We start from the raw sequence: 16,229 nt of genomic DNA on the forward strand, positions 1-16,229 counted from the left end.
ATAAAACGAGATTTAAAAGAATATATATTTCAAGACAATCAACAGCAATCTCAAGCCAAAAGACAGCATCACATGTAAAGCAGAAATATTCTCATTAAAGTCAAAAACAAGACAAAAATGCCCACCATTTAAAAAAAACATTTTCTGGAATTAACTACCAATTCACTGAGGGGGGGGGGGGAGTCTAAAAATGAAAAGGAAGTAGCAAAATCATTTGTAGATGCATCAAGGAAACGCAAGAGAATCAGTAGAGAAGCTACTGGAAACACTAAAATAATTCAACAATCTAAACCGATTAAAAAATTAGTACATACACAAAAATTCAATTGCTTCTGTACACCTACCATTCATTCTAAAATATGATGGGAGAGCCCTTTGCAACAACATGGATGAAACTGGAGGGCATTATGGTAAGTGAAATAAGCCAGACACAGAAAGACAAATACTGCATGATCTCTGATCTTACTTATATGTGGAATCTAAACAAGTCAAACTTGAAGAACCAGAGACTAGAACAATGGTTGCCTGGGGCTGGAGGGTGGGGAAAATGGGGAGATATTGGTCAACGGTCACCAACTTCCAGTTATGAGTAAGCTCTGGGGATCTAATGTATAGCATGGTAACTATAGTTAATAATACTACACTGTACACCTTAAGTTTGCTGAAAGAATTGATCATTTAAGTGTTATGACACACAAAAAGACTATGTGAGGTGATGGATGTATTAATTTGTAGTAATAACTTCACAACATACAGGTATATTAAATTATCATGCTGTACACCTTAAAAACATCCAATTTTTATTTGTCAATTTCCCAAAAAGCTGGGAAAAAATTTAGGAGTTACAATAATGATAGAAGGAAAATTTCTATTTAACAATATCACACACACAAACACACCATTAGAATAAATCTAACAAAAACTGTGCAGGACGTTTATGAAGAAAAACTTCTGTTACTAAGGAAATTAAAGAATTCAGGGTGCCTGGGTGGCTCAGTTGGTTGGGCATCCGACTTGGGCTCAGGTCATGATCTTGTGGTCCGTAAGTTCAAGCCCTACGTCAGGCTCTGTGCTGGCAGCTCAGAGCCTGGAGCCGGCTTCGGATTCTGTATCTTCTTCTCTCTCTGCCCCTCCCCAACCCAGATTCTGTCTCTGTCTGTCTCAAAAGTAAATAAACATTAAAAAAAATTTTTTAAAATGAGAGACACATCCTACTACGAGCTAGGAAGACTCAGTATTCCCTAAATCAATCTATAAAATTTAAATTAGACCAACTAGTGCTGAAGTTGATCTGTTAAATAAATAAGCCAAGAAAAATCTGCAAAGGAACTAACGAAAGGGGGCTAATGCTGTGACATTAAAGTGTAGGATAAGCTTGGGCCCCCTGGGTGGCTCAGTCAGTTAAGCATCCAACTCTTGATTTCTGCTCAGGTCATGATCTTTCGGTTCGTGGAACTGAGCCCCTTGTCAGGCTCCTAGCTGTAAGTGCGGAGCCCATTTGGGATTCTCTCTCTCTCCCTCTCTCTGCCCGTCCCCCGCTCATGCTTGCTCATACATGTGCGCTCTCTCTCAAAATAAATAAATAAACATTTTTAAAAAATGTATGATAAGCTACAGTAATTAAAATAGTTGGGTACTGGCATACACGGAAGGATACATCTTAATAGAACCAAATCCATAGGGGACTTCAGTCTATTATAAAGGTCGAGTTTCAAAGCACTGGGGAAAAGATGACTATTCAATAAATGGGTTAGGACTGCAGGCTAGCTATCAGGACAACTCTTTTACAAGCAGTTTCACTCCTAGAAATGGACTGTACAGAAAACCTTACACCTGACTTCATTTTTTTTTTTTCTATGTCACCCTCTCAGTAAGGCCTTTCCCTGAGTACCCTCTTTAAAATTATAGCACCCAAACCCAACCCCCAATTCTAGATGCCCCGTTCTTGTTTTTATTATTTTCTCCCTAACATTTATCACCAACAGCATGCCATTTGCTTCCTGTCTTCCTCACTATAAGGTAAGCTCCATGAGCCCAAGGATATTTACATGCTTTCTACGTACTGTATCTCCAGCATCTAGGCACTCAGTAAATACTTTCTAAATGAATGAAGATATTTTGTGGCATAAGAGCAGTCAACACCAATTCCCTTCCACCTTCTTTGCAAGCTTACCCAACAATGTAAATAGGCTGAGGGCAGACGACTCCCTTCCAGACCCAGAGAGTGCATCGTGACTGTTCTATGCCCCTGACCAGTTGCTGGCTGAGCAGGAACATGTACCCCATCCTTGCCAACGGGCCCTAAAGTGATGGGAAGATTTCTGGGGAAGGTTTCCCTCACATAAAAAAAAAAAAAAAGATGTATGGGGATCCTCTCTTTTCAAGACTTTGTCATGCCTACACAGGACACTTGGCACTGTATCTGCCACTTTGCAATTCTTTTTTAATGTTTATTTATTTTTGAGACAGAGAGAGAGAGAGAGAGAGAGCGCGCGCGCATGAGCAGGGGAGGGGCAGAGAGAGAGGGAGACACAGAATCCAAAGCAGGTTCCAGGCTCTGAGCTGTCAGCACAGAGCCCGACGCGGGGCTCGAACTCACGGACCATGAGATCATGACCTGAGCCGAAGTCTGACGCTTAATCGACTGAGCCACCCAGGCGCCCCTGCCACTTTGCAATTCTGAGGGGACTATCACCACACTGAAGATGAAGAAAGCAACCTCTCAATTTCAACAGAGCAGCTGTATCACAGAATTAACGCAACCATGCAACCATGGAACTGCTTTTCTAAAATAAACTCTTATTTTTTAAAAGCAATTTGGGTTGCTCCGTCTGTTTCTTAAAGCAGAAAGCATTCTGATACATACTTACACATATGAAAAGACCTGCCTATGAGTGTTCATTTCACTATTATTTATAAAGCAAACTGCTGGTCCCTAAAAGTACAACAGGGGCCTCCTCAAGGAAAGTTCTACACCCAGTGATGTGCTGGTAAATGTTTACCAGCCAGCTTGGAGAAAGGAGAGGCTATCACAGTATTTGCCAATTTCCAAGACCTTAATGCTCCCATTGACCACTCAGTGGTCACTTTCAATAACAGCCATGTTTAAAAACCAGTTCACTAAATTCACAATGTAACAATCTGCTCTCATGAGCCAGTAAAACTGACTCCAACATACCATTGCTTATATCCAGACCATGATGCAGGTACATATGTGCTGATAAGGAACAATTTCCTAGATACACTTAAGTGGAAAAAGGCAACAAAAGTATTTACAGTGGGGTTTAATAATATAATCATTTTTTTCATGTGCAGTTATATTTACATAGATGATCTTTAAAAGAATATTCGAGAGACCTGAGCAAGACTGTGGAACTGGAACAGATGAGAAAATTTTCATTGTATACCCTCTTGCTAGCTGCTTGAACTCTTTTTACCATGACTTATTTTTTTATAGAATTATACTTTTTTTTTTTTTTAATTTTTTTTTTTTCAACGTTTATTTATTTTTGGGACAGAGAGAGACAGAGTATGAACGGGGGAGGAGCAGAGAGAGAGGGAGACACAGAATCGGAAACAGGCTCCAGGCTCTGAGCCATCAGCCCAGAGCCCGACGCGGGGCTCGAACTCACAGACCGCGAGATCGTGACCTGGCTGAAGTCGGACGCTTAACCGACTGCGCCACCCAGGCGCCCCAGAATTATACTTTTTAAAAAATTAAGCATGCCACTAAATCTTCATTTTTGCAATATAATTGTCTTTTTATCTACTCTTCCCTTATTTGATGCTTAGAACAATTCTCACATAGATTTAATGACCCCATAACCAAAACTGGGTCAGGAAACCAAATAAATGGAAATTGAAATTAGAAAGATGCATTTTACATTTTTTCCAAATTAACCTAAGAAACAAAATTGCAGTGACAGGACTTAAAGACAAATCAAAAAGGTGCAAAAAATAATTTCATCTACAATTGCTTTTTGTTGAAATATAAATTGGGCCAAGTATGCAAAGCACACTCCTATTTCCTTAAAACAGCCCAGTATTCACGAACTCACACACACAACAAGGTCACTTTGCAGCTCACAGTCCTCACATTGTGTCACATGGAAATCATCAGGATCTAATTAGTGACTTAAAGAAAGGAAGCAATAACGGAGTGCCGTGGAGCAATATGCAAAATGGATAGGTCAATAAAGGCCACCCACAGCAAAAAAGCTTCTTGTACTCAGGTTTGCTACACGTCATGTGCCAGATTCCCGGGACTTAGTAGGCAACTGCACGTCCACAACCAAGGAGCTTGTTTTCAGGCCTTACTGGGGACTGCTCTCTTGTGCAGTTGGATTTCCTCTCAATTTTTAGTGTGAGAGACACAAGGAAATAAAATTCATGGTTAGATTAATGTTTCTTCCCCTGCTCTTCTACCTCCTGCTATGCCAGGAAATAGCACTAAAATTCTATCATGTGGTTGCCCAACAGGACACAGGAAACCAGGGCTTTATAATCTGATGACTAGTGATTGCAATGCAGAGATGGAGCTAAGGCTTAATTACGCAGGGAACAGCATTGACAAGTCAGGTTGCTGAATTACCAAGGACATTTCCTAGGATCCTCACTGTACTGCACGTACACACACACACAAACTTACACATGCATACACGCTATATGGGCACTCACACTGAAAGCAATTTTTTCTTTACCACGACCAGGTGATTCACCAACAGGAATTGCTTGATCTGGTCTATCTGCACTCCTTCCCACCCTCCAATGTCTAAAGAATTCTGCATTTTCCCCATCATCAACAAACATCTGAAATCATTTGGTAAATGTTAAAACAAGCATTTAATCTGAAGGGACTAAGACCTGAGGGGGCTAAAAATAAGGACAAGAAGAAATACAGGAGCAAGTCAAATCCATGGTTATAAGCAAACATGAATATTATTCCTTAAGACAGATTTTCACGGATATTTGAGAACTATGAAGCTTATGAAATATTAATGCAGGTCTTAAAAATGTCTGCAGGCTCTTAGAGTTTTTGAACCCAAGGCTGAACCAGGCAGTAAAATGGAAAAACTAAAGATTTTCAAATATTACCATGTATTACTTAATAAATAGTTTTTGTATTACTGCACATTATTAACTAATGAAAATGCAAAGGAGAGGCTTAAAATCATAACTTCCAACAAGACCTGAAATGCAAACTACGTGAGCTAAAACCATGAGTTAATGTGGCTACTACCAGATCACAGTAAATATGAAGTAATACGAAATCAAACCATTTCTTTTAATACATTCTTGACTCGGGATTGTGGAAGAGCAAGACTCTGCAACCAAAAACCCAATGTCCTACAAAGAAATGACACATGCTGGAACACAAATGGTCTTCACGAGGGTAAAACAGGTAACGGCATTTACCATTTTTTGAGTCTGGAACAAGAGATGTAAAACACAAAACAGCTGTGGCACTCGACAAGTATATCCAGGTACATTAAAAGGCATCACTTATTTCTTGGCTCAGCTTCTAAGCTGATAAACAAATGGCTGAGGCTCCATTTCAGAACAGAAAATATGGCCACATTTTAGGTTTTCAATTCCACGCAAGCAGACCCAGCTGGGTACTCACTATTACCACTGCAAAGGGGACACCAGGTTCTACAAAATCCACATTAATATGAACATTAACCAAGGTGATGTTGTGCATGGGTTAACCATATTCCTTTAAAATCCAGGCTATTCTAAGAAAACAGAATCACAAATACCAAAAGACATCTATGTTGGGTAGGAAATGACTTGACCACACTTACCGTTTTCCACATAGGGATGAAAGGGTAAAACCAGGGCAAGGATAACCCTGCCTCTAGTGGGCTCCAAGACGCTTCTGATATCTTTTAACAAAGTCAGGGGCTGATCACAGCGGTCCAGCAAATTCAAGCAGCTGATGACATCATACTGGAACCCTGTATTCTGCCATTCATTTATACCAAGCACTCTAAAAACATCAGAAAGAACTTGATTGATATAAACGCCCTTAAAGACATCTTTGAAAATAATTGGGATGCCTCACAGGCTCTAACTTTGTCTTCTCAATCAAAGTAAACGCAAAATCTTTCATTTATAATTTATATTTGCAATAAGATGGCCAGGCAAAGAAAAGCAGCAACTCTATTTCTTTAAATTTAGCATTTCACCCATTTCCAAATCTAAAAACATATACTTCCTTTATAAGAACAAAACATATGTTTAATAAGAATGAGTTACAAGGCGCTAAAAATGGTTATACAACTAGGGCATCAAATTCCTGAACATAAAATGAACCAAAAAAAATCCTACTTTTTACTTCATTGTAATGTAATCATAAAATACATCACATATTCATGGTTTATATTCCTGGAGTCCCCTCTATTTTTAAGAATGGCTAGGGGTATTCTTATGGCTGGGTATCTTCTTAAAAAGGTAATTTCCACTTACAACCTATGGCCTTTGAGCACACATCTCTGTTTTCAGGAGACAGGTACTCCTCATACTCTAGAATTTCCTATCTGAATAACTATATAGAAACGACGAAGCATGGGGCATCCTATTAAAAGCGTCAATGAAGAGCACAGTTAACACACTACTCTCAGCCCTCCCCCTCTCTCTCCTACCATCCCTCTCTCAGAACATTTCTAAGTCCTTTACAATGTTTTATCCACAGGAACAGTTCTCTTATCAAGAGTCTTTGTCAGCCACACCATTAAGGCAATTCTGTAAATTACTCACTCCTGCTTGGTTGTGACAATCAGAATGTGGCAGATGGGGCACGTTATGATAGAGGCAGGGAAGAAAAGGGAGCAGGAAAAAGGATCTTTGGTAAACAAGTCTTTGATAATGCTGAGTAGATACAGTAGAGTTAACTTAGAAAATTCTGAAAGTATAATGAGGGCTGTTTTAAAAAACTCATTAGCATAGTGATATTTGAGAGCATTTTCAAATAGAATAAAGGAGCACAAACCACTCAGCTGCATCTTGTTTTCAGTCTAGGTTTTTTGTAATAACTAAACCCTCCTCCAAAACAATGCTCTAACCAACTTCAAGGGACTAGTCAGAATCCTTTGTTGCTTGAAATAAGTAGGGCATTAGGGCTCCAAAATCACTTTATTGTGCAATGATTATTTTAGAAACTGGATTTAGTTCATTCAAACTATAAAGGTCCTACTTTGGGGATAAAAATCCTATCAATTCCAGGGCGCCTGGGTGGTTCAGTCAGTTGAGCGCCGGGCTTCGGCTCAGGTCATGATCTCATGGTTTGTGGTTTCAAGCCCTGCATGGGGCTCTGGGCTGACAGCTCAGAGCCTGGAACCTGCTACAGATTCTGTGTCTCCCTCTTTGCCCCTCCCCAGCTTGCACTCTGTCTGTCTCTCTCTCTCTCAAAAATAAATAAACATTAAAAAATTTTTTAAAATACTATCAATTCTCATTTTAATTTTTTTTTCAACATTTTATTTATTTTTGGGACAGAGAGAGACAGAGCATGAATGGGGGAGGGGCAGAGAGAGAGGGATACACAGAATCGCAAACAGGCTCTCACGGACCGCGAGATCGTGACCTGGCTGAAGTCGGACGCTTAACCGACTGCACCCAGGCGCCCCTCAATTCTCATTTTAAAAACCAAAATGAACAATTGAAAAGGACTATTTTAGATATTAATACCTCAGTCAAACAGCCTATTTAAATTCATAAATTGTAAAAAACAAACAAAAAAACCAAATGATACACTTGATTTAAAAAAACAAAACAACAAAAAAAGTCTTAGGCTCATCTATAAGGAAGCAGAAGCCAAACTTTTATCAACATGTTTTAATATAGAATAATCTCACCAAATCCATCTCTGAATTACTTGCAGATTTTGAAAGAAAAACATGCTCCAATAAAAAATTATGGCTTTAATAAGGGACAGTTACAGCTACACATTTAGAAGCCCTTCTTCATTTTTGTATGGTGACTTTTCACTTGTAAACTCAGTTCCACCGATGAAGACAAATGTACTGGCCCCAATCGAACTGTGTATTAGCCCAGGAATTGAGACCCGTGGTTAAGATTTCCTCCACTTATGAGAACAGTGGAAGAAGTCACTTGTCCAAATCATACTGTAAGTCACTGGCAGAGTAAAAATTGCAACTTGGAAACTCCTAATGGGCTATTCAGGCCAAGGAACCCACTCTCCCCAGCTAAGGGGAGAAAGAGCCTGACAACCGGTCCGTGAATTGATGCTTTCCGGGTGGTGGGTTGTGAGTGAAGAGCAGTCTGCACTTCAGTCTCCAACATCTTTTCATTAAAAAAAGAAAATAAAGGGGCACCTGGTCTCCCTCTCTCTCTGCCCCTCCCCTACTTGTGCTCCGTGTCTCTCTCAATCTCTCCCCACCTTCTCAAAAATAAACATTAAAAAATTTTTTTAAGAAAATAAAGGATGTTAGCATGAGAAATAGAAAATTTTTTAATTTTATGTTTATTTTTGAGAGAGGGAGAGACAGACAGAGTACAAACAGGGGAAGGGCAGAGAGAGAGAGAGAGAGACAGACAGACAGACAGACAGACAGACAGAACTTGAAGCAGGCCCTAGGTTCCGAGCTGCCAACACAGACCCCGACACGGGGCTTGAACTCACGAATCATGAGATCACGACCTGTGCTGAAGTCAGATACTTAACCAACTGAGCCACCCAGGCACCCAGAGAAATAGAATTCTTAAACTATAATAATTTCTTTTCAAGAAAGATCCCAAACCTACAGATAATGGATTCAAGTCAAGTAGCTTTCAAACTTACATTGAGAATCTCTGTTCTCTGGTGTTAACATGTACATACGATTCCTTTTTGTTTTTTTTTTTTTAATTTTTTTAAACATTTGTTTATTTTTGAGACAGAGAGAGACAGAGCATTAACAGGGGAGGGTCAGAGAGACAGGGAGACACAGAATCTGAAACAGGCTCCAGGCTCTGAGCCGAAGTCGGACAGAAGTCGGACACTTAACCGACTGGGCCACCCAGGTGCCCCGATAAGATTCCTTTTTGATTACGCATGTGTGAAAGGTCTATGCAGATTTAATTCTAAACCCACACCCTTTACAGCTCAGCATCTTCCCACACCCTTATTTCCTCTACCATCTAACTACCATTCAGACCAACTAATTTTACCACTAACTTTTGGTGAAGCAGACTGAGGAAGGAAAACATGCTGCCAAAATTTTTTCCTGCCACAGAATCTTTTTTAAAAAATTTATTGTCCCCTGAATTGTGGAATTGTTCACTAGTACACCTAATCAAAAATTAACTATATAATCCTTTCCTGTGCCTGTGGCTTTTCCAAAACAGTATTTCTAACCCTGGAATTATTATTTTCAAGAAAACAAGTTAAGTAATAGTTTATCTTCCGGGAGGATTTAAAACATATTTTCCTTACAGAAGTGACAAAGCAATCGGCATGTTGGTAAATCCTAAATAAAAAGCAAAACACCAACAGTATAAAAAAATTGCTGTTTTGTTTTAGAAATCAAAGCCAGATCCTTAAATTTTACAACTGGATTTTTTTGGCATAAATAAGGATACCCTGGCAACACAGAAAAAGAACTCAACCATTTTCTGTGTGTTTTTCATGAACTCAGATATTGAAGAGAAACAAAAAATAGTTAGCTCCCAAGCCAAGAAAACGAGGTATTAAGCTAAAAGTCTGCCCTGCCAGCAGGTTGGACAAACCCCAACCTAAGATATTACTTCCTCATTAAAATCTCAGATTGTGCCATCAGAATGGCTAAAATGAACAAATCAGGAGACTGTAGATGCTGGAGAGGATATGGAGAAACAGGAACCCTCTGCACTGTTGGTGGGAATGCAAACTGGTGCAGCCACTCTGGAAAACAGTGTGGAGGTTCCTCAAAAAAACTAGCTACCCTATGACCCAGCAATAGCACTGCTAGGAATTTACCCAAGGGATACAGGAGTGCTGATACACAGGGGCACTTGTACCCCAATGTTCATGGCAGCACTCTCAACAATAGCCAAATTATGGAAAGAGCCTAAATGTTCATCAACTGATGAGTAGATAAAGAAATTGTGGTTTATATACACAATGGAAGACTACATGGCAATGAGAAAGAATGAAATATGGCCTTTTGTAGGAATGTGGATGAACTGGAGAGTGTTATGCTAAGTGAAATGAGTCATACAGAGAGAGACAGATACCACATGTTTTCACTCTTATGTGGATCCTGAGAAACTTAAAAGAAGACCATGGGGGAGGGGAAGGGGAAAAAAAAGTTACAGAGAGTGAAGGAGCCCAACCATAAGAGACTCTCAAAAACTGAGAATAAACTGAGGGTTGATGGGGGGTGGGAGGGAGGGGAAAGTGGGTGATGGGCATTGAGGAGGGCACCCGTTGGGATGAGCACTGGGTGTCGTATGGAAACCAATTTGACAATAAATTTCATATTAAAAAAACATCTCAGACTGTGCTGAAAAACACCATTTTTGTGAGTATGTTCTTATTTAATACTAATAATATTGTGGAGAGAATATCAACCAGTATGAATTCCCTATTTAGGTCAAACCGCAGATTTTGGCATATGTGCTATGTATTAGGGGGAAAAAATTAAGTATTTTTCATAGGGTAGTAAGTTTACTAGTAGGTTACACAGCATGTAAACTCTAGATACAATGAATTATTAATTCAGATATCTAAATTTCACTGATAATTCCATTTAGGCATTTAGTCTTAAGAAGGGCTTCAATGGCAAGCAAGCAAGGGAAGGAGCAGGGGTGAGTAGGAGGGGAATGAAAACATTTCAAACACTTTCCTCCCCATATCTACTTTTGAACAGATTTTTTTTACATGGGAGGAAAGTGTCAGATTAGGACTTTGGCATGAAGTTTTCAAATGATGAGTTAATTTCTTTTAAGTTTATTTATTTCTTTTGAGAGAGAGAGAGAGGCAGAGAGAAAGGGAGGGAGAGAATCCCAAGCAGGCTCTGCACTGTCATCACAGAGCCCAATGTGGGGCTCCATCCCACAAACCAGGAGATCATGACCTGCACTGAAACCAAGAGTCAGATGCTTAACCGACTGAACCACCCAAAAATACTGAAGTATTTCTTTAATGAGAAATTAATTCATGGGGCGCCTGGGTGGCTCAGTCGGTTGAGTGTCCGACTCTTGGTTTCGGTGGAGGTCATCATCTCCTAGTTTGTGGGATCAAGTCCCACGTTGGGCTCTGTGCTAGGCATGGAGCCTACTTAAGATTCTCTCAGAAAGGAGGAAAAGGAGAGAAGAGAAGAGAGAAGAGAGAAGAGAGAAGGGAAGGGAAGGGAAGGGAGAAGAGAAAAAAGGAGAAAAAAGGAGAAAAGAGGAGAAAAGGGGAGAGAAAAAAGAAAAGAGAAAAGAGAAGAATTCAGTTATCACTACACAGGCCCTCCAGGATCTAATCTGAGACAGACTGCTAGTGCTAAAGGGGATCTTACAAATCACACAGTTGAACCTCACACAGACAGAAGTCTCCTATGATAGCATCCCTAATAGCTATTTAAACACTGAGAGGGGCAAGGACTTGAATACTTGAGCTGTTAGGAAGGTGAGTGTCCCTTAACTCTACCTCAACTTCTGAGACCTAGCTGTGCATGATTATACCAGAAACTACACTTACTCCTCTCTTTCCATATAAAACCCCATTACATTTGATCGTAATCTTCCCTTCCACCCCCTTCCTACTTGGTCTTCTCTTCTCCACGCTTAAAATTTCCATGTTTTGCCAATGTTCAATCAAGTCGTGCTCCAAGAGCTACTCTAATGCTGTCTGTAGAAGCAGAAACTTAGGTGGATACAAAAGTGAGTTCATAATTCCTTTTTCCTTCTTTCTAAGGCTAAGCCTGGCTTCCAAAATATCAGAGGAGAAGGCAGGCCCATTCTGTACCCAGCACCTTCTTCTCCTATTCAATAGAATCCATACTGAATAAAAAACAGCTCTCTTTCTAAGTCTCTCGAACAGAAGATGGTCTTAAAACCAAGATTTGACAGTTCATACCCATTAGGATGGCTATTACCAAAAAAATAAGCAAATAATAAGTACTTGTGAAGATGCAGAGAAACTGTAGCCCTTGTATACTGCTGCCAGGATGTAAAACGGGGCAGCTGCTGTGGACAATGGTATGACAATTCCTAAAAAAATTAAACAGGGTCCTACATTATAATCCAGCAATTCCACTTCTGAGTATATACCCAGAAGCAAAAGCAATGACTCAAACAGTTATTTGTACACTCGCGTTCACAATAGTATTCACAATAGCTAAAAGATGAAGGCAGCCCAAGTGTCCACTGACGAATGAATGTACATCCATACAATGGAATATTATTCAGCCTTCTAAAGGAAGGTGATTTTGATACATGCCACAAGTATAAACCCTGAAGACATTATGTTTAGTGAAATAAGCCATTCACGAGAAGACAATTAATGCATAATTCCTCCTATTTCATGTTCCCAGAAGGGTCAAATTCCTAGAGACATGAGGTAGGATGATGGTTGCCAGGGGCCAGGGTGGTGGGGGGGAGGAGTGGAAAATTAGTGTTTAATTACAGAGTTTCAGTGGGGACAACAGAAAGATTCTAGAGATGGATAGTGGTGATGGTTACACAATGTAGATGTATTTAATATCACTAACTGTCCTCTTAAAAATGATTAAAAGGGTTAATTCTGTGTTATGTAGTTGACCACAATAATTTTTTTAATTGAAAAAAAAAACAAACAAAAAAAACAAAAAATAAACTTTAAGAATGTCAGATTCCAGGGGCGCCTGGGTGGATCAGTCAGTTAAGCATCCGACTTCGGCTCAGGTCATGATCTCACAGTTTGTGGGTTCGAGCCCTGCGTCAGGCTCTGTGCTGACAGCTCAGAGCCTGAAACCTGCTCCGGATTCTGTGTCTCCCTCTCTCTCTGCCCCTCCCCCGCTCATGCTCTGTCTCTCTCTCAAAAATAAACAAACATTAAAAAAAAGAAGAAGAATGCCAGATTCCAGGGGTGCCCGGGTGGTTCAGTCAGTAGTCTCCCGATTCCTGATCTCAGCTCAGGTCATGATCTCACCATTGTCAGATCGAGCCTGGCTACTCACTAGGCATGGAGCCTGCTTAGGATTTTCTCTCCCTGTTTCTCTGCTGCTCACACACTGTCTCTCAAACAAAACAAACAAACAAACAAAAGCCAGATTCCAAAAGGAAAAGTGTCTACATCTTTTTTTTTTTTTTTTTTTAAGCAAGTAAGAGGGGGAGGGGCAGAGCGAGAGGGAGAGAGATGAACTCAGGCAGGCTCCACACCCAGCACAGAGCCTGATGTGAGGCCTAATCTCACCACTGGGAGACCATGACCTGAGCTTAAATCAAGAGACAGTGGCTCAACCAACCGAGCCCACCCAGGTGCCCCGAAAAAGTCTCTACATCTGATTCCTCTTTTCCAAGTTATTCCTCACCTACCCTTCTTCCACAGTGCCAACTCCTCTAGTCCAGAAACATACTGATGAGGAAAGATGATTTCTCTCTAAATTTCTACTTAACTGTAATATGGAAAGTTTTTAAAAAATTCTAATCATGGAAAATTATTTCTGATTCACATCCTTTAAGTAATATACTCTCAAGAAGAAATATGTCTGAAACCAAGAAATATACCCCAAACCATGTCTAAAAATTATACCTGTATTTCTTCTTCTGAAGCTGCCATATCATAGTTTCAGACAGCTCAGTGGCATAAATCTCTTCAAAATGAGGGCTCATGATTTTTGTGACTTCTCCATCTCCAGCACCTAAATCAAGAAGTCTATGGGTTTTCCAGTCTGGATTAATTTTTAGCAGTCTCTGAAACTGATCTGGTGAAAACACAAACATTGAGCCTCTTCCTAGCAACCTGGAAGAAAAAAAAAGACAAAAATAGAAGAGTCTATGCAAATTAAGCACCCCCACATACACTCAGAGTGACTGCAGTAACTCAGTACCAATAGCCTCCTGAACTTACAAAATATTTATCTTATGTGATTATATGGTTAAATTATATACTACTTTTTTTTTTATTTTATTAAAAAAAAATTTTTTTTTTAATGTTTATTTATTCTTGAGACAGAGAGAGACAGAGCATGAACGGGGGAGGGGCAGAGAGAGAGGGAGACACAGAATCAGAAGCAGGCTCCAGGCTCTGAGCCATCAGCCCAGAGCCTGACGCGGGGCTCGAACTCACAGACCGCGAGATCGTGACCCGGGCTGAAGTCGGACGCTCAACAGACTGAGCCACCCAGGCGCCCCTATATACTACTTTTTATATGATTTACAGGATTAAAAGCGAAGTTAGTAAAATAAGAAAATACCTCCAGATATCATTTGGCGCTGAGTTTACAGATAACACCCCATAAAGAGTCGGCAAAGGAGAGGAGTAAAAGTTAGAAAGGAAACAGGATGAGACAGGAAGGGAAGGGAAGAAGAATGAGTAAGAGATTAAAAGGTTAATGTGAAGAATTTATGTCAAACTAGGAAGGAGAGATGGAGATAGAGTAACAGAAAACATATTTGTCAGTTAAAAAAGATGACAGCCCAACAGAATCCGATTACAGCACTAGCCAATAATACTAAGCAGAAAAATCAAATAGGAAAAAAAAGCTGTTATTAAACTAAACAATGTGTGAGAAAAAAATAACTTCAATATCACAGATTTTTAAGAGACACTAGAGAAAAAAATGGTCCCTGCAATATCAGTTAATTTAGACCAAAAAAGCAGATTCATACTTCCATCAGTTTATATATTACATGATCATCTGGGTCTTATTATTTCTAAAGATCCTGAAAAACATTCAAAACCACAGTAACGCCTTTTAAAAAAAAGCTTGAGAGGAGTTAAATGGAGATCAGAGAGAACTCTCTGAACAGACAGAGGCTGGGGCTCAAACCAAGTCTCAAGGAAGCATCACGGTGGGGAACAGAATGCACTCCCTGCTCAGCCTCGGTTTTCTAGCTCTCAAATCCTACTCTCTCCAGGGCAGGGATTCTCCAGGTCCCTTTCCTGAAATGAAGCGGAGCTCAGAGATAGCGCAGAACCACAAATAGCGAGCTGCTGCAGAAAGAAGGCGGAAAGCCTGGGAGAAGCAGCCACTTCTGGGCCTTCCCCCCTCAGCAGCTCCTGGGGCACTTCCTTCAGACCCTGGAACACAGTTTGAAAGGCACCGCTCTGGGGGCACCTGGGTGGCTCAGTTGGTTAAGCGTCCAACTTCAGCTCAGGTCATGATTTCATGGTTCGTGAATTCAAACCCCATAGTGGGCTCTCTGACGTCAGCACAGAGCCCACTTCAGATCCCCTGTCCTCCTCTCTGTCTGGCCCTCCCCCACCTGCGCCTTCTCTCTCAAAAATAAACAAACATTAAAAAAAATTTTTTTTTAATGAAAAGCACCAGTCTGGGAAATGGCAGGGAAATCTGGTTTGTACTGCTACTTTCTGGAAATAAGCATATGGTACAGTATGTCACACAGTGACTGGAAAGATGTGTGCAACCTGGTGCTCCTGGTAAGACCAGTTTTAGGAAAGAATTAAAATTGCAGAGTTCATATAACAGGCTCCCTCTCTCTCCACTTTTCCCATTAAGGCCTTAGGAGAGTTTAAGCAGATCTAATAATGTCTTTACAGTAAACCTTCTGCCCCACAGAATGCTAAAAAACTAGGGAAGGGGGGGCATAGACATCAGATTGCTAAACATGATGCTATCCCTCAAACTGCTTACTGAGAAAGTGTTACCTCCTCCAAGACCATTATTTTTTAATCTTCTGGTGGAAAAATAGGCTACAGAAAGCAAATATGAGAAAAGAGACTGAACTTACTGAAAGAGCTTTACAAAACTTCACACAGGAGCCACCGTCAGAGGAGGAAGAGGTACGGTACAGGCAGCACGGTGTGGGGGATGCAGTGTTGGTGTTGACTTGCCATAGGATCAAAAGTAAGTTGCAAAACAGTTTTTTGGCTCAAACTTTCCCGGTTATAAAATATCACGCTTCCCCTAGCCACCTTCTTGGGATGTAAGGACTCCTGACATTATAATCATAAAACTCTAGAGCTAGAGGTCATCTGACTTGTCTACATTTAAAGGCATCAGAGACGGAAGCACTGTCTATCCCCAAAGATCATGAGCAACAGAGGCTCCAAAAAAGATTAAAAGTGTAAAAAATAAAAGTAAATAAAATTTTTT

At 40.3% G+C, this 16,229-nt stretch overlaps 1 protein-coding gene across 3 annotated transcripts in view; it reads right to left on the reverse strand.

Moving 5' to 3' along the window:
* The window catches only part of METTL9 (methyltransferase like 9), a 52,218-nt gene that overhangs the window by 16,760 nt on the left and 19,229 nt on the right, over positions 1–16,229 (reverse strand). For all 3 annotated transcript variants that reach the window (XM_043560307.1, XM_043560306.1, XM_043560305.1), the window contains exons 3-4: positions 13,703–13,912; positions 5,805–5,989 (exon numbers count right to left, since the gene is read on the reverse strand). In XM_043560307.1, coding sequence (XP_043416242.1) covers positions 5,805–5,989; positions 13,703–13,912 — 395 coding nt within the window. The remainder of the gene's footprint in view (positions 1–5,804; positions 5,990–13,702; positions 13,913–16,229) is intronic.

Source organism: Prionailurus bengalensis, chromosome E3 (assembly GCF_016509475.1).
Source record: "Prionailurus bengalensis isolate Pbe53 chromosome E3, Fcat_Pben_1.1_paternal_pri, whole genome shotgun sequence".
Classification (NCBI taxonomy): Eukaryota; Metazoa; Chordata; class Mammalia; order Carnivora; family Felidae; genus Prionailurus; species Prionailurus bengalensis.